At 37.3% G+C, this 18,519-nt stretch overlaps 1 protein-coding gene across 1 annotated transcript; it reads right to left on the bottom strand.

The window, feature by feature from the left end:
* Nucleotides 1-5,072: 5,072 nt before the first annotated feature.
* LOC127662762 (visual system homeobox 1-like) lies at nucleotides 5,073-7,433 on the bottom strand. The gene is made up of 5 exons (XM_052154067.1): nucleotides 7,049-7,433; nucleotides 6,336-6,414; nucleotides 6,115-6,238; nucleotides 5,853-6,033; nucleotides 5,073-5,604 (listed from the first exon to the last, which is right to left on the bottom strand). Exons 1-5 carry the CDS (start codon nucleotides 7,431-7,433, stop codon nucleotides 5,351-5,353), a joined length of 1,023 nt encoding a protein of 340 aa, XP_052010027.1. The 3' UTR covers nucleotides 5,073-5,350.
* Nucleotides 7,434-18,519: the final 11,086 nt, after the last annotated feature.

Below are 18,519 nucleotides of genomic sequence, written 5' to 3' on the forward strand. Positions count from 1 at the left end.
AAAAGAAGACCGCTTCCTCTTTTTGTCTTTCATATTATTGTGGCACATACTAATAAAATGTACAGTTTGAATGCACCATAAAGGTGTCTTGATACAGCCGAGTTAAGCCTGCTGTAAGCCTGTGGAAAATTCTGTGTAAAGACATAATGCCACATAAAAGCCAGACTAAATTAAAGGAATATTTCACCCAAAAATGTAAATTCTCTCATCATTTACACACCCTTATGCTATCGCAGATGTGTACGACTTTCTTTTTTCTGCTGAACACAAATAAAGATTTTTAGAAGAATATCACAGCTCTGTTGGTCCATACAGTGCAAGTGAATGGGTGCTAAAATTTTGAAGCTCCAAAAAGCACATAAATCAGCATAAAAATTATCCATAAGACTCCAGTGGTTAAATTAATATCTTCAGAAGTGATATGAAAGGTGTGGGTGAGAAACAGATCACTTTCACATTCTTCTTCTTGTGTTTATGTCAAATCACATTCTTCATGCATACCACCCTCTACTGGGCAAGGAGAAGAATTTCAAGCAAAAAATGACTTATTGATCTGTTTCTCACCCACACCTGTCATATCACTTCTGAAAATGTTGATTTAAACACTAGAGTCATATGTATTACTTGGCAGTGTAAAGGTGGCTTCAATTGCATTGGATAAAAGCATCTGCCAAATGAATAGATTTAGCCTAAATGTAACAGTAAATATACTAAACAGGAAAGAAAGGGGACTTGGTGGGCAGGGTTGAGTGGGTGGGAGGTGAGGGATTACTCATTCATTTTTGATGCAGGATGCAGATGTTCTGTGTGCTAATCGCAAGTTTACACTAATCCCAATAAACAACATATCAGACATAATTACTGCCTACATCCTGTGCACACCACTGCACTGTGCTGCGTACGTTATATCAGCTTGTTTTTCTGTGGTTTTATGTCACATTCTGCTGTTTTCTTTCAAATCTCATTTCTGCCTTATCATTTTGATATGCTCACATGCCTCATGATACCTATGATTCATAAATTATGGTCTTATTTCAAATGTTTTATGCATATATTTATTTGTTCAAAAAGTAACCAAAATGCTCAAATTAGTATAATTTACTTGAATTATAATACTGGTGGTAAATAAATACATTTAATTCAGGTAAATTGGGCCAATGAACTGTTAAAATGTTAAACAATTAAGGCACATAATTTGTACAGATCTTTCTACAAAATCTGTAATAGGCCTGTTTCTGTTTAGTGGTTTATCCATATACTATGTCAACATTTACTGTAATGGAATGTTTTCAGATTGATCCACTGATGAAACATTGGGGGGAAAAAACATTTATAAACAGCTTTATAAGGCGTTATACTGTGCATGCCATTGAAGAGTCTCACAGCCTCGTTTTCGTTCGTTATGGTGGTACTGTGAGTGAGATCTATAGCCACTAGATGGCAGCACCACTTGGTTATGCCATGGACGCTCTTTTCTACTAGAGATTCTTGTACTCAGAAATCTTACATCTTGTCTGTTTTATAAATTACAAGCAAACACAAACTAAAATGATTTCGCAGAGATGTAGTATTTTTGTTTACTTTAGGCTTGCATATTTAAATACTTCTTTACTAGATGATATGTAATGCTTTTTTGATATTGGCCCACTAGAGAGCCTTTAAAAGCTAAACCCTATGAAACACTAGCTGGTTTCAAAATCACATAAGACATTTACAACATTATAAGAGTCTGTTCACATGTAGTGCAATGCCAAATAATCTGGCTTCAGGCAACCTTGTCAACTTCATTATGGAAATGCTAAACCAAATCAGCTTTGTTCAGTTATGTGATTCCACAGGGCTTGCCAAAGGACTGCTGTGTGCCAAGTGTACATCTGTACGTTTGGAGCTCTCTGTGCTCATAAGCTACTTACAAATTAGCAGAGCACATGATGTTTCTCTTCATCGTTATCATAAACATCAACAACACATTGGCTTCTGCCAATCCCTTCAGCATTCTCTCTCTCTCTCTATATATATCTATATATCTCTCTCATATACAGATGTTTTTGAAAGTACAACAAACACAGCTAATTTTTACAAATGGAGCTTGGCTACAAAGCATCTGAAAATCTGCTGGTTGGGGTTACTGTTAAGTCCATCTTGCTAGAACAGATGGTAAGTTAGGTTATCTTTAATATAATACCATTTGTTTGGATATTTATTTAGACATATTTTTGTTTTATAACGATCTTTTGGCATAGTCTGTGTTCTGCTTTATAAAGCAGATGTTATTAGACAGTGTCTGATGTGTAGGGTAAATACAATATTAGGTGACATTTAATCATATATGTGGTTTAAAAATATGTTTCTTGAATAATCAGTACTGAAAGAGTTCCCATATGCTGAGCACTTCCTTCAATACCCAGTCCAACTCATTCAGAGTTTTTTTTTTTTACTTCAATATTTAAAAATACATATTATTTATTATATTGATCTACAAAACAATTTCAGGTATTTAAGCACAAGCCATCAGATCAAAATATTTTAAGATCATGAGAAAAATACTGTATATACAGTCAAGTGTGTCTAAACTTGTACTTGCTATTACTTTTGTGCACACATGCTGAAGAACTGCACTGTCAACACTGAATAATGTGTTTTATTGACAAACCGTTTTGTTGACTGGTCTTTGATTTAAGTCCCTGATGGGGGTCAAGAGTGAACTAGCCCCCATTGAATCACTGGGATTAGAGACCAGCTCCACCACTGTTCATGTGAACCAACTCTACCAGGACACTGGCATCATGGAACTAGTTGTGTTCAGTCCTCATCTTCTGTCTGCAGCATGTATGCATAGTAAGTGTTAATTTAATGTCCTCAAGATGGATACAATAAGAAAAAAGTAGATATTGGACATGTAAAAATGGTTAAACTGTTTCCTTTTGCAGTGATCAGCCCTTCCTAGGTCACACTCTGTCTACAGATGTTTATATAATTCCTTTTTTGGGATGCCCTAAAATCAGGTTATTTAATGTTGTTTTGCATTAATGGCAATTTCCAACAAAAAGCAGGATTATCTTCCTTCTTACCCCCGTGCGTAATAGTTTATAATGGACCCATCATCTATAATTGTTATTTTGTTAAAGGCAGTTGGCACAAAAAGATTACTGAGATCAGCAGTGATTGATAATATTTTAATAGATTTAATTCCAAGGTTCTGAGTTTGTCTCAGGCTGAAGTGTTTTTAATCCCTGTTTTCATGCCCCTGTCCTCTGCTAATCTGTTTTTCTACTCTCTCTCTCTCTCTCTCTCTCTCTCTCTCTCTCTCTCTCTCTCTCTCTCTCTCTCTCTTTCTCTCTCTCTCTTTAAACCTCTAACAAAACAATTACTTTCCTAATGTCATATTATTGAGATTAACTTAAAAAAATTAAAACAATGGATACCATCAAATTGTTTATATGTCCATTACCAAATGACATCAGAGAAGTTCAATGAAAACATTTGAATGTTTCTTGAAATTACATTACATATGATCCAGAATATGCCAATACAATTATATATATTTATAGTATTTACAATTCCTTTTGTGTGTATTTTAATTACACTATTCCATATGCAGTAACTTGTGAATTTTACTTTTTTAGATCATGTAGCGACATATAGTTAAATCTATTATTGTTATGTGTTTGTGTACCATAGGATGTTTCTGCTATGGGGATCATGGACCCATTAGCAGAAGAACTGTCCTCAGATATGTTTTCGCAGCTGATCTGGAGGCCTCAGGTCTATTGCGAGGGGACGTTCTTGCAATGGATTTTTTAACATGTCTGTATTCAGCCCGATCGACAGCATTTGTGGCATAATATTGAAATTACCACAAAAATGAATTTTGACTTGCCCTTCTTTTTCTTTAAAAAAAGCAAAATTCTGGGTTACAGTGAGACATTTACAATGGAAGTGAAAGGGGGACAATTTTTAAAGGTTAAAATACTCACTTTTTCAAAAGTATAGCCAACAATATGCATATAAACATGATTTTGGTGTGATAAAATCACTTACTAATCTTTTCTGTTTAAAGTTATAGACAATTTTACAACTTCATTGCCATGACGATGTAAAGTCTACAAACTCTAAAATCCTAAAACAACTGTATAAATTTACATTTTATAGCTCAAAAAATTCATGAGTTTTAACAGAGGAATTAATGTAAGTGCTTTTTATAAAATTATAAGCTTCACATTTTTGCCTTTAAACCCTCCAAAAATTGGCTCCATACACTTCCTTTGTAAGTGCCTCGATTTATTTCTAAATGAAACATTTTTTGGTAATCAACAATATGCCTCAAATGCTGTCGAATGAGCTTTTCTTGTATTGATCCAGGAATATTTCTTTAAGATTGTTTAAATTAATTTCTGGGCATGAGCAATATAAGCAGGCTGACATAATGGGGTGTTAAGTAATTAGACAGTTTCTGGGAACAAACTTCTTAACCTTCCTGGTTGGTTGTTCTGGCTTGAATGCTCCTTAACATTTTTCCAGATGGTATAGGGATGTTAACAGACCATGTAATGGGTCAGTAGCATCCTTACTGGAAACCTTCTATGCATCAGTGTTGATGCCCTTGGAAACAGGAAAATGGCTCAAGTGATTAAATTAGCCAGTTTCTCAACCCTCTTTTTCTATTGATGTGGCAAGTCAGTACAACTCTAAGGCATAATAGATATTGTCTCTGTTACATAAAATTATTTTTGGTACACCGAAACAATAAAGAAACAGCAATCAAAAATCATAAAATATATTTTATTTTTGTCATGATGTGAATTTGCTTTTGCTGGTATATTGCTCTGTGAATGACACTGTCAATGCAAAACATTCATCATCACAGCTGGTAAAGTGCTTTAAAATCCATCATGCTGGTGCTTTTCCCTCCACAAACTCACATATATTTTCATCAGACACAATATTTTCAAGAAAATATTCTGATATTCACAATGATGATTAACAAGTGTCACCATTACCAGTGACTGAGATTTTTTTAAAGAGACAAAAAAATAGGATATCTTTTTAAAAAAAATCTGATTTGTGGATAATGCCATCAAAGCAACATTTTCTATTAATTAGCTCTTTTTAAATGAATAATTTTTACACATCAAAGATAAATTAATTCAGAAATACTCTCTAGTATTCAAATATTTGAAACCACAACAAAAAAACACATCACAAGAATACTAAAAGACAAAACCATTGTCAAAAGGTTGACATGACCGAGAGACATTTTAAGAAAAGTTTAAAAGTTTAAAAAAGTACTGTTTGTCTCTGTGTGCATGTGTGCAAAATTGTCCACATTCACATTGTTCATATTTAATGTCTAGCTTTCGTTTTCAGAATCACTGCTGGATTCTGTGCGAGGTGATGATCTTTTCAAAGTGCTTTTGCTCTCTTGTTTGGATGTGCTGGACAAATCTATCGCCATATCCTCCGAGTCGTCTGCTGCATTGGCTCTAGTTGACCATGCGGTGTCGCTGTCTTTCAATCTGTGTTCGTCAGAATACGAATCGGAATGCGTCGATTCAGGTGTGCCGGGGGCTTTTTTCGTAATTTCGAGAGACTTTTTGTGCATTCCTGAATTTTATAAAAAAAAGGACACTATTAAAAAAAAATAAAAAATACGCTCCTGAATATTTAAAAGTTCTTTACTCAAACATAAATATAACTAGTAGAACTATTTTAAACAGTTTGTTTGTAGGCTAAATCAAAACGCACAAAGACCAAACATACACTTCACGAGACACCTCAGTTATGTATTCAAGTGATCAAATACATATTTGAGTTTTTTGAGTACTAAATAGGAAAACCACCTGCTGGCTCACCTAGAAGCCAGGGAGCGCACGAGCCCATCATTCCATTCTTGGCGGAGTTGATGATCGATTCTGGAAGTGGAATAGAGTGACGCACCATGGCACCATACAGCCCGTATTCTGCCATGACACTGCTGCGGCCCCAACACTTCTCCCTTTTCCTCCACTTGGCACGGCGATTTTGGAACCATACCTATCCAAAAACAAATCTGACCATTAATTATGAGGGTTGGGGGGGACGAGAATCATTTGTTGTCTGTAAAAATCAGCCAACCTGTATTCTGTCCTCTGGTAGCTCTGTCTTCATAGCCAGCATTTCTCTTGCGTAAACATCTGGATAGTGCGCCTCGTGGAAGGCTTTCTCCAGCTCCTCGAGCTGATGTGAGGTAAAAACTGTCCTAAACAACCAAAATGAGCGTTTAATGAATGAGTCCCATTCCCAAACAGTTAAACATTTTATGTACCACCCCAAATTACAAGCGAGTAGTCTAATACCTGTGCCTTCGCTTCTTCCTTTTTTGTGAGTTCCCTGAGTTTTTCCCATCATTGCGATCACCGGAAAGACAGTCATCATCTGTAATAAATGACATTTTTTGGTTTTTAATAAAAGTACAAAACCATGACAGTTAACCATGCACTCCAAAACAAATATTTGAGATTATTTTCAAGATGTATCCATTTCAATTTAATAACAAATTACCATAAAATTCAATTGTCTTGAAGAAAATGTAATAAATAAAACTTGAATGTTTTAAGATTTGTACATTTTATTTAGTTAAAGATTAGGCAATTCAATTAGATGGAAATTTGTTATTTTATTGAAATGGATACATCTTCAAAACAGGCACAAATATTTTTTGAGTGTGGAAAGGTTGGCTATAGGCAAGTTAAAGGCTGATTTTGGCAATGCGTCGAACAAACTCTGTGAGAAATGTTTGCAAACATAAGTGTTTAATAATATTAATAGAAATTATATACATATTAATACAAAATAGAATTAACCCATCAAAAATGTAATTTAAAACCAAATTATTTAGTGTAACAAAAATCCCAAAATTATTCATTTAAAATATTGATGATTAATTGGTCTCCATTGCAAATAAGAAACATCAGAACGCATGGTCAAGTTCAGCACCAGCTTCTGTGAACAGCTCTTCAACTAAGCAAACTATCCAATTCATGAACAAATATAGTTAAGGGATGAGTACCAGAATAGGCGTCCCGTTGCTGTTCCAAGTTCTGCATGAAGTGGCTCTCTGTCCGTGACTGTAAGAGCGGGATGTGGCTCGGCAGAAAACACGGGGCCCCGGGAGGCTGCTGCGCCGCCAAACTGCACAGAAATCCTAACCCGAGCGGCAAAGAGCCTCCCGGGAAAGAAAATCCTCCGACTCCCGCGCTCTGCCCTTCTCCGTTAGCACATACCCCCGGACCAGACTGATGTGGCTGAAGTTCCGAGTCTAGACCGAGCAGGTCTGTGATGGCAAACCCTTTGGACCTAAATCCAGATCCATTCAGACGTGATTTGTCGATTCCGAAAGATGGGTAAAGTTTGACTTTAGGTTTTTCGTCCATTGCCTCTTCTCTTCCCGTCATGGTGGCTGTTAAGTCACGTTCTCTCTGCCGAGTGCAACCTGGTGGGACGGTTAAGCGGTCTGGTGGGACAATTTATCCCACTGTCCAATCCAGCAGATCACTGCAATCGTCCAATCAGATTCAACTTCAGATATGTCTACTACGAGGAGGCGTTTCCCTTTTTCAATCACAAAGGATTAATTGCCACCAATTTTCCCTTTAATCCGATTTTCTTCCCCTATCTGAATTTGTTCTAAGTAGTACACCTCCCTTAGATAGAAGATTTCACTCATAACTATGCGCTGGCTCTTATATGGGCGACTTGTTAGGCCTGAGTTATTGAAAATGTTTGATTTATGACAATGTGAGATTTCATGATCAGAATGTACAATCATTAGGACCAGGCAACCAAGAGATCTACGTAATTTCAAATAACTAAAACATTATGAGGCAGAAATAGTTAATTGCATTCTTAGGAATAAAAAAAAAAAAAAAAAAACTAAGAAAAACGCTATATCCGTAGTTTTTCAATTGTGCAGAGATGCATTATTGTTACGCGTTCAGTGCTCTTGACACACTGCTCAGGGCCAGTTCATTTTACATCATTTACATCATGAATTCGTGCTTTAAAAAAAAATCCACACTGCTTACGAAAACGAGCTATTTTCAAGTAGGTTATGATTAGTGCGAATTCATCCGCTACTTCAACATATAAACCGATAAAAATATAAGGCAGATTATATTTGTAAAAATAATGCCAAAAAATACTAAAGACCATTATATTATTTAGGTTATTATTAATAATAATAATAATAGGCTAATATAAAACATTTTATACTTAAATAATTATAATTACAAAATGTTATTTTGAATATTGCTTTTTAATATCGTAAATAGGCTAAATCATAATTATTATACATATAGTGAAAAGTGCTTATTAAACTTGTATAACATAAATGTTAGAAAATTGTATAAATTAATTAATTTAGGCTATTCCATTTTCCACTCAATATTCATCTAAGTCCAGCAACCTGACAACAGTTGGCAATGAATTGGACATTATATGCTATGATTTATTTATTTTATTTATTGCTTTATTTCGTCCGTTCAGGTAATACGTCAGCAATCAGAGAAACTGAAATCCTTATGGGTATTTTGTAAAATGAGGTCAAAGTTACGGTGGCCTAATGTTGTCGTGTAGAGATGACATGTGTTTCAATAAAAGCCGGTCTGTTAATAAAACAAAAACAATAAGAGAAATCAAGATAATCAATCGAAGTCCATTTAATTTGTCTATTACATGAATCTGTCATAAAGAGCTCGACTCTTAGTGCCCATTTCCACGAGTAAGACCTCCTGCTTTTTAACTGGCAGTTAAAGGGAGCTGTTAATCCTCATAACTGTATCTTAATGTAACCAAACGTTAACTAAATGATGATATGTGATGATAGGACAGAAAACGAGAGAGATCATATGTGATCGTGTTAGGGCTATTAAGTTGCATTATTATTATATTATTATTATTATTATTATTATTAGCCTAATATTAGATAAGTATAGACTATGAGCAAATAAGAATAATAATAGGCTAATTATTAGTATTAGCTATCTTATTTGGAACGAATGTAGGCCTATATTTTTTCATGTATTATTTCCTAAATAATCAGGAAAACCTCAAATTAGAAGACATATCCTTGATAAAACTTGATAAAAGTAGGCTATTTATTTATTTATATGCGATCTACATTTCTCTTTAAATGTAGGCTACTCGTGAAATCTTATGGCCTATACTTGAGACATTTTTGCTCCTGTTAAACAAACATTTATTTATTTATTGTAGGCTATTTATTTATTTATATGCGATCTACATTTCTCTTTAAATGTAGGCTACTCGTGAAATCTTATGGCCTATACTTGAGACATTTTTGCTCCTGTTAAACAAACATTTATTTATTTATTGTAGGCTACTTATTTATGCCTATTTGTGTGTTTGTCTGTGTTCTGACTCTTAATGTTGTCGAGAAACATTTGTATAATTTTATAATTATTTAATAATGTTATAATAAAACAGGTTTTATAATTCGGAAAACATTCCCGTGGCGCATCTTTCATGGTAAACAAACGCTTGACCGTTGATTGCTGGCTGCATTCCTGGCTCTGCTTTTGTTCATTAGGTAGACTGGATCAAGCACAACTCAATGGAAGCGGACAGATAAAACAAAGCCCTTAAAAGCCTTTAATTCACGGAGCTAGGTAACTCACGTTAACAATTTATTAAAAATGCGTTTGCGGGAAAGCGAGGAAATAAATGATTTTATTTTAAGGGCCAGATTACAAGGCTGGGTTTCATGGTGTCATCAGATAAGATAATCCTGGTTTAAACTAATCAGTAAATGTTTCTCCGCTCATTATTTTCCAGAGAAGATTTCCAGCCGATTCTCCACCGCCAAGATTATTAATCTCTTAAAGAGCGTAACATCAAAAAAATCGCTGTTTGCTCTAATTTTCTCTGGCCATGGCGCGCGGCACATGGAGGTTGCTTGACTAATAGACATGCCACGTGCCCTAATTCTGAGCAGGATCCCACCACTGGCAATAGCAGCAATCCTGCACGCGCACAGGGCGATTCTGCGCACGCCCAACACCCACCTTGGAGAAATAGCCCATTGCTGCAAACAGAATGGCAAATATGTATTGAGCAAAACGACATATAGCCTACATATGCTATATCCCTCCTGTTCTTTTGAGACAGACTTTACTGTTTTTATGTTTGTGGTTCGAAATTAACATCTTATTTTCCCTTTCAATTATTTTATTCCATTTATATTAAATTATTATTATTTAATTGTTTTAACCCTCTCTTGTAAAACAATGCATAGCTTTTCAGAAACAGGCTACTGTTTCATAATCATTCTAGCAGCCTAACATTGTTTCTGTTTGGGATCATGTATTCTGTTTGGGTAAAAGTGTAGGCCTTGTGTATACCATTCAGAGAATCATAGCAAAATGCATTGCATTTAAGCTATTAAGTAATTTTATATCTGGTCTCTGCATCCACAAACATACAGCAAGTAATACACTATTTTTAATGGAGGACAGACAGTCAGTTCTAAATAAATTAGGATAAGTCAAGAAGCATCAACCTAATAAATTTGAGCTATTAAAGTGGCCTGGGATCTCACAGACCCAAACAGAACATGAAGGTTACATGTGATATGATCGGTAAAAGTTATTTTAAGTCAAAGCAAAATAGGCTACATTGATTTTTGCATTAAGGAACGAATAAGACAGCCCTGCTCACAAGTTTTTCTTGAAAGCCGCAGGGGACAAGTTCCCTCAAAACATGAATCATGGATCCTCTTGTCAAAAATGTGTGGTCATTCTGTTTTTTTTTGTTTTTTTTTTGTCACTTTACAACATTGGGCAGATGTTCAAATCCAAATCCTTGATTCTTGGGTAGCTCTGTAAATGTGTGTGTGTGTGTGTGTGTGTGTGTGTGTGTGTGTGTGTGTGTGTGTGTGTGTCTGGGCGTGTCTGGGCATCTGGGCGCTTAGATCTCCAGATGTTTCACACAATCTATTATGATTCGGGCCAAATTGTAATCACCAAGAACATGACACAACACCACTTAACCCCTGTATCAACACGGTCTGACCAGTCATCAGCCAGACTATCATAACAGCTCCCTCCTCGCCCTGCCATTCATTGCTTTTACATCCACAACACTGGATGATCCCTTGATCATGCTGTGAGACATCTTGCTTGATGTTCTACAAATACGCTGTGTGGATCACATTGTAGTCTAAGAAATTCAATCACCAGAATCTACAGAAGACAGCTGCACTTTTCAGGTCAGCTGTTGTCTGTTTCACAGAAGCCTTACCCAGAAAGCAGCAGTAACCCACTATCCTATTTGTCCCAAATCAGGTAAAAAAAAAAGCATAAATTAATAGTAAGCTAAATTAAATGTGTGCACAATAGTAATCTGAAAATTTGTTTTGCTCATCCCAACCATATTTAATCTTTTATATTATAATAATAATGAAAACCTGATGCAGCTATGTTCATTCGGGTGCTTTCAAACATGTAAAGGGAGACCAGACAGATAATCAGTTTTCTGTATTAGTGGAGAACAGACTCAAAATGTGTAACTTACTCAGAGCTACAATTTGCATTTGGATGGGGTAATATTATGTAAGCTGTGAGTTGTTTTTTGGAACTTATGCTACATTAATGTCACTAATTGTAATTACACCGGTGAAGTATTCATCCTGGAGTGCTAAATCATATATGTTGAGGTTTTGTATTCTTAGCCCCACTGGAAGCATATCTGTGGATGCACAAATCTGTGAGATTTTGTAATTCATTTTCTCTGTTTTGGAAATTGGTTCGCCTTTTGTTGCCTCACTATCTTTACATTGACTCCCTGGTGGCTGATGTTTTTTTCCATGGGACTTTAGGAATGTTCAGTTCTCAAAATACAGGCTTTTTCTTTCTGGGAGAAAAAAGTTATTCCATAGTGTTCAGATGAGCCACCGAATACTGCAAGGTACTAATATGTTTTGACATTTTTTGCTGAAACCAACTCTGACCCAGGAAGGATTATGAATTGCAAAGGCCCCGTGGCCAATTATCTCCAAGGGCCCCCCCTTCAAAAGTGGTTGAGCATGAGTAGGGGCATTTTCATTATTGATGGGTTTTCGAGCAGGGGGATTCTCAAACTTGATCGCGCAACCTTAAAGCCCAGGGCCCCACCCTGGGAGGTCAAGAGCCCCAGGTAGTCAAGGGCCCCTGGTCACTGGCCCACTGGCCAATGTCGGGCCATCGGTGAGCATCTGTCGGGCTAGTTGTTTTGGTGTGTTCCGCACCGTCTACTTTTTTCAGCTGATTGAGCATGTTGAATCGGTGGCGGAGCTCGTCTGTGAGTCGGCTCATTCTGATTGGCTGTTCAGCTTAGCGCACCAGTGCACGAGAAGAAAAACGGAAGCGTTGAAGCAAGCAAACGACGAAGTCAAGAAGGAACACACAGAATGCTATTTTCATTTCTTCGCATTTCACATTCCAATACACAAATATTTTCAATTGACATGGAACGAGGCAAGTGAAGACGAATCAATCAGCATGATTTAGGAGAGGCCAGCTCTGTACGACATTATGGAAAAAGTTATATCAACCGTGTTGTGAAAGCTGAACTGGCGTGAGATCGAAAACAAACTGGTCATATCAGTTAAGATTTCCTTTTTGGCCACTGAGGTCTTTTATCAGAAACTTATTAGTGTTATTTTTCGATAGTGCATGGTAAATAAATTTTTTTGGGGGGTATTTTGTGTTCCAAAATAAGCCAGGCTTATTTCGGTTTATGGAACAGGAAATTGCCATACTAACTAGTAATAATAATATTGCTTACAAAATTTGACCTTGTCTCTCAGAGAAAGAGCTCAGGAAGTAGTGGGATTCATTCTTCTCATGGTGAATACATTTTTTTAAGGAACCTTCAGCTGATAGTGATTCAAGTTTATTCACCATAACCTTCTTTGAGGCTGAGCCACGGCCCAGTACTGCCCTAGCTGAATCCACCATCTGTGGAGCAGAGTCCACAGCACTGAGAGAGGAGCAAAGGCCAAGCACCTTCAGACAGTCAACTATTCCAAGGCCTCAGGGGAAGCGCAGCAGAAAGATGCTGGACGAATCCTCCAGTGAAAACACCAATGATGTCATATTACAAAAGCCTTGAGCACAGAATGCGGAAGTTGTCCCACATATACAGCCACATTTCCAGCACGAGGTTAACAACTGCATTTTCAGAACCAGCCAGAACCACGCATTAGAAGCCTCTGACGGACAGTTTACACACCTGTAATGTTTAATAGCAAAAAAATAAAATAAACAGATGTGCATATTGTAAATTGTATTGTAAATATTTCCTGCACAATTATTTAGTATTTTAAATATCTACTGTTTTTTTTTTTTTTTATAACTTTGCCTTATAAGAATTGTATTGCCCATTGTACTGCACATTGGAAAATAAAACGCTTTGACTTTGGGTAAAAGATACTTGCACTCACATTTCTTTTTTAAAAAGGATCACAAAACAGTATGATGGAAAATTCAAAACTTTATTTTGCAATTTAAGACCATAGTCATAAAACTGAAACCAAGGCCAAGTACTGGAAACAAACAGGTTTGTGTGTGAAGTGTTAGGACATGGTTTTCTTTGTCTCTGGAGAATAAGTGCAAAAGCATGGAAAAGCCCACCTGGGACTCAGAAATTAAAACTGGGCTGGGGTTCAAGGTCTCACAGCCCATCAACTTTGAAAACAAATGTTTATATATTCTTAAATATGTGGGCCCCACATCTTATTCAAAGCCCACTCAACAGGGCCCTGTAAATATGAGGGCACCCAGTCCTCTTATAGGACACTTTTGCTTTTCTGTTTGTACATTTTGTTTGACCCACTCTTTAACCCTATAACACTGTGCATTTCATATTTGATACATGACTCTCTAAAGCCTGTGCATCACCATCATGATGATGATATGCGTGAATGAGATTTCTAATGTTTCCTGGTGAAAGTTTCCATGCACTTCTTGAAGTAGAAGACTGTGTAATATCATTACCAAAATAGCTACCATCATATTTCGATGCACTCATCTTTTTATGTGAAATCTTTGTTGATTTTGATTTTATATGGTTACGCTTTATTCATTGTATAAATGGGCTGTCAAACAAAAACTTGTATTATATCATTCATTACTAAAACTGCATGTTTGCCCTACATTACAAACAAATACCTTGGCTTAGGTGGTTGGGAAAAATAAAATATTTATATTTTATTTTGTATGGGACAAAAGTACAGATTAATTAGATATGTAAAGTTTGTCGAGACTAACAATAATGTTGGTTTGACAAAACCTTGTCTGAATGTCTGAAATCATTTTAAATGCTTGAAGTTATACATTTTACAGGTCTTACAGTCAGAAAAAGAAAGAAACAAACTAAGAGGAGAGCATCTTAAAACAGATTAAAGGGCCTGTGTGTAAGTTTTGACAGCTGAAGTTTGAAATCACAAACAACCGACTAGTTGCAAATTTAAACATTCTTTCAATGTAATGTAGTCTATGAGAATTTTGCTTAAATGATGCCTTTGCAGGGCTTTCTTTAAAAGAAAATTGGCCCTGGGGCCCTTGCTAGTCATAATCCGCCCCTGCTTGGGAACACAATCTAAATTCATCTGAACTAGTGCAATGCAACAATTTTTGTGCACCCACTGTGAAGAATACAAGGACTCTGCTTAGTGAAGACAAATGTTAATGCACAGTGCAGATTTCCGTGTTTTTGCCACATTGTGTTTAATAGACTGTTGAGCAACTACTGATCAGTTTAAGTGTATCATTCCATATCATAGGATGTTTAATATTTTAACTTATTAATACAAACTTCCATAGAATCAACAAAGCCTTGATTGTTTGAAAACGAGGCAATTTGGCAGATGGGGAGGGTCTTCATAATTTAGATCTTGTGTGTTTGTGCGGCACATGTGAAAAGCATTGTAAACGATAGCAGTAATTGCTATAATTCTATATCCAGACAGTGATTATGTCCTGGGTCATCTTCAACAATGCCTTCTAAATACCAGGCCCAACTGAGTTTATTTTTAATTGTTTAGCTGGTCCATTGTTTATACTAGATACGGGGGCAGGAATAGTCTGGCCACGCGTCACCCCTCCTGCCGATCACACCCCATTCACCCCCTCTGGCCCACTAATTATTCAAAAATGCACATTTATGCAAATAGCCCTCCTTGTAGATTAACCTAATTCAGTGATGTAAACAACGGGTAGTCATGGATTAAAGTTTTGTAAATTAGTCAAGGCCACTAATGATCTCTGATGTCTGTAAATCTGGAGTTTGGTCTTCTTAGAGCCTTACAGTCGTTGTAACTCACAACCGAAGTGAGGCCACGCCACGCAATGTGCAAGACACGTTACAAATCTGTCAAAATATAAACAATGTAACTGCATGTACTGTATGGTTAGTCTGCGTTATGCCTAACAGTTAAGGATTAAAGATTACTGGGGGATTCAGAGGGCCAGAGGTATTTTATAAACATTGTTAAACCTCGATTAGCTCCCCACAATAATTGTGTATGATTTTATATGCAGATAAGACACATGCCATGCAAACAGAATCTAGCTAGGTGCCATTTACATAAAGTTGAAGTCAGAAGTTTGCATACACTTATTCGTGTTTTCGCAAGTCATTTAGGACATAAACTTTGTGCATGACACAAGTAATTTTTCCAACAATTGTTTACAGACAGATTGTTTCACTTTTATACCACAATTCCAGTGGGTCAGAAGTTTACATAAACTTAACTGTGCCTTTAAGCAGCTTGGAAAATTCTAGAAAATGACGTAAAGCCTTTAGACAATTAGACAATTATCTTTTGATAGGAGGTGTAATGAATTGGATTTTTACCTGTGGATGTATTTTAAGGCCTACTTTCAAACTTTCAAAAAAGAAAAAAAATTGTGGACATCCAAAAGACTTTGGTCTGAAGGTACCACATTCATCTGTACAAACAATAGTTTGCAAGTATAAACACCATGGGACAACCCAGCTATCATTCCGCTCAGGAAGGAGACGCATTATGTCTCCAAGAGATTAACTTAGTTTGGTGTGTAAAGTGCAAATCAATCCAAGAACAACAGCAAAGGACCTTGTGAAGCTGCTGGAGGAAACAGGTAGGCAAGTATCTATATCCACAGTAAAACGAGTCCTAATGTATATCGACATAGGCTCAGCAAGAAAGAAGCCAATGATCTAACACCACCGTAAAAAAGCCAGACTACAGTTTGCAAGTGCCCATGGGACAAAGGTCTTACTTTTTGGAGAAATGTCCTCTAATCTAATGAAACAAAAATAAAAATATTGGACATAATGATCATTGTTTTGTTTGGAGTAAAAAGATAAGACTTGCAAGCTTCTCACTCTATCCTCCCCAAGAACCCTCCAAAAAAGCCAAATATCCACTCCACTTTCTATCAAACAAATCCCATTTTCCCAGCCTTCTAGATATCACCTACTCAAATGCTGCCAGTCTACGAGTGTGCCCCAGCCGTTTTCCACCCCTAAGATTAATTTGTCTGCCAACCCTAACTCTGGCTAGGACCCAACTTTTTAAGTGGCTATCTCCAAAATAAATGACCGCCCCATCACCTAAGATGCAGAGTCTGGGGCAAAATGAAAATTGTGTGTCCAATACGTCACACATAAACCTCTGAACCCTCAACCAAAATTCTTGTATCTTAACGCATCCCCCAAAAAACATGGGTTGTGTCCCCGTCTTCTGAATTGCATCGCCAGCAGGTGGGTGTGTCTTTAAGGCCAAGTCTATACAATATAGAGGGGGTCCAATAGAATCGATGCAAAATCTTAAATTGTTTCAGAATCTTTAGATGTAGACTTGATATTTTTTAGAATCCTAGCCCACACTCCCTCCTCCAATACCAAATTTAAATCTTTCTCCCATAATCTCTTGAGAGAAGTTAAAGCTCCATCCCCCAGACTCTGATTTAGCAGGAAGTAATACACTGATGCCTCATGACTAGAGTATCTTCCCCTTTAGAGGGTGTATGCTACTACCAAAAAAATTACAGAGCAGGTGGAAATCTTGTATGACTTTAATGCTTTTGCAGAACCCAAAGATATTTTAAAGAATGTATGAGGACATTTTTGTCCATGCTTTGTGAGTCTATGGGGTCAAAAGTTTCAAGCTCCAAAATGGACATAAAGGCAGCATCCATACAACTCAAGTGGTTTAATTAATGTTGTTACGCTCTACTCTCAGACCTTCAGGGTTGCATAGCAAAAGTCTTCCCAGTATAAACATAGGGAATTTAGAAGTCGACTCCAGTGGTAGGTACAGTCGCAGACGAGCTGAAGGTATGTCAGCCATGATAGGTACAGTCAGCTTGGCTCTCCACTTCTGGCACTCCATACACTCTCTCTGATGTTGCTTGACTACTTGTCTGCCTCTTAGGACCCAGTAGTGGCGATGGAGCTTGGCAAAAAACCTGTCAGGTCCTGGATCGAGTAGACGCTCATCGAAGTGCTTTATAAAAAGTTTAGTCACCTTATGGTGAGGGTCTACAACCATTGGGTGGATTTCCATCTGACTTAAGTCATTCAGCTTCTGCAGTCTTCCACCCACACGGATCAGTGCTAATGTGCGGTCGAACTCTGGTGCAAGCACGTTCAAATGGCTGGATGCAGGCACAGATTTCACTAACTTCAAGGCCTTAAACTCCTCTGGGAAAGATTCCTCTTAACATCGACTCAATATGAGTGCCTCCGCAGTCTGGTAGTATTGCGTTCTCGGGTCTTCGGTAGATGCCCAGTGAATAGACTGGTAAGTAGCATCAACCAAGGCTCACCAGGAGGTGTACTGAGATGCATCAGGTATTTCAGAACTTTTACAGTCATTTACAGCTAGATCACAGAAGACAACTTTCCTTGTCTCTGAGATGTTATCTTGGACCTCTGTCAAGGGTGTGATCAGTCATTGGTCTGGTGGTTCATGGAGAAATTTCGGACCCTGACTCCACCTGCTAGCTCTGTAAGTGTCCTTCCTCTGGTAATACTGTCGGCCAAGTTATTGGAGGAATCCACATACCTCCATGAGTGGAGCTCGGTCAATTCTTGGATTTCCGCGACTCTAGTTCCAATGAACAATTTATACCTACAGGATTCAGACTGTATCCAGGTTAGGACCGTGGTAGAGTCAGCCCATAGTGTCACTTTCTCTATGGTGATGGTCAATTTTTGTCGGAGAAGCTTGGCGAGCTGAGTGCCACACACAAGTTCAAGATGTGGAATTGACAGTTGCCGCTTGGGGGCTACCTTAGAGAGGGCCATAATGAATGAGGTATGGATCTCCCCATGCTGCCCAATATGGAGATAAGCCACTGATCCATAAGCCACCTTTCAGTCTAACCACAGGTGACGAGTTAGTTCTAGCCTGTTCTATATCTCGGAATACAGGCGATGTAGTGCCACTGCTGAATGACTCACATTTGGACTGACTGTGCTCTCCTTGCTGTGCTA

The sequence above is a fragment of the Xyrauchen texanus genome, chromosome 22 (assembly GCF_025860055.1).
Source record: "Xyrauchen texanus isolate HMW12.3.18 chromosome 22, RBS_HiC_50CHRs, whole genome shotgun sequence".
NCBI classification, from domain to species: Eukaryota; Metazoa; Chordata; class Actinopteri; order Cypriniformes; family Catostomidae; genus Xyrauchen; species Xyrauchen texanus.

Excerpts from the sequence above, each read along its gene's own strand:
- LOC127662762 (XM_052154067.1), bottom strand. The coding sequence starts at position 7,433 with ATGACGGGAAGAGAAGAGGCAATGGACGAAAAACCTAAAGTCAAACTT. Across the intron at positions 6,415-7,048 it reads GCAACGGGACGCCTATTCTG|ATGATGACTGTCTTTCCGGT; the intron begins GTACTCATCCCT and ends CATTTATTACAG. Across the intron at positions 6,239-6,335 it reads AGGAAGAAGCGAAGGCACAG|GACAGTTTTTACCTCACATC; the intron begins GTATTAGACTAC and ends TTGGTTGTTTAG.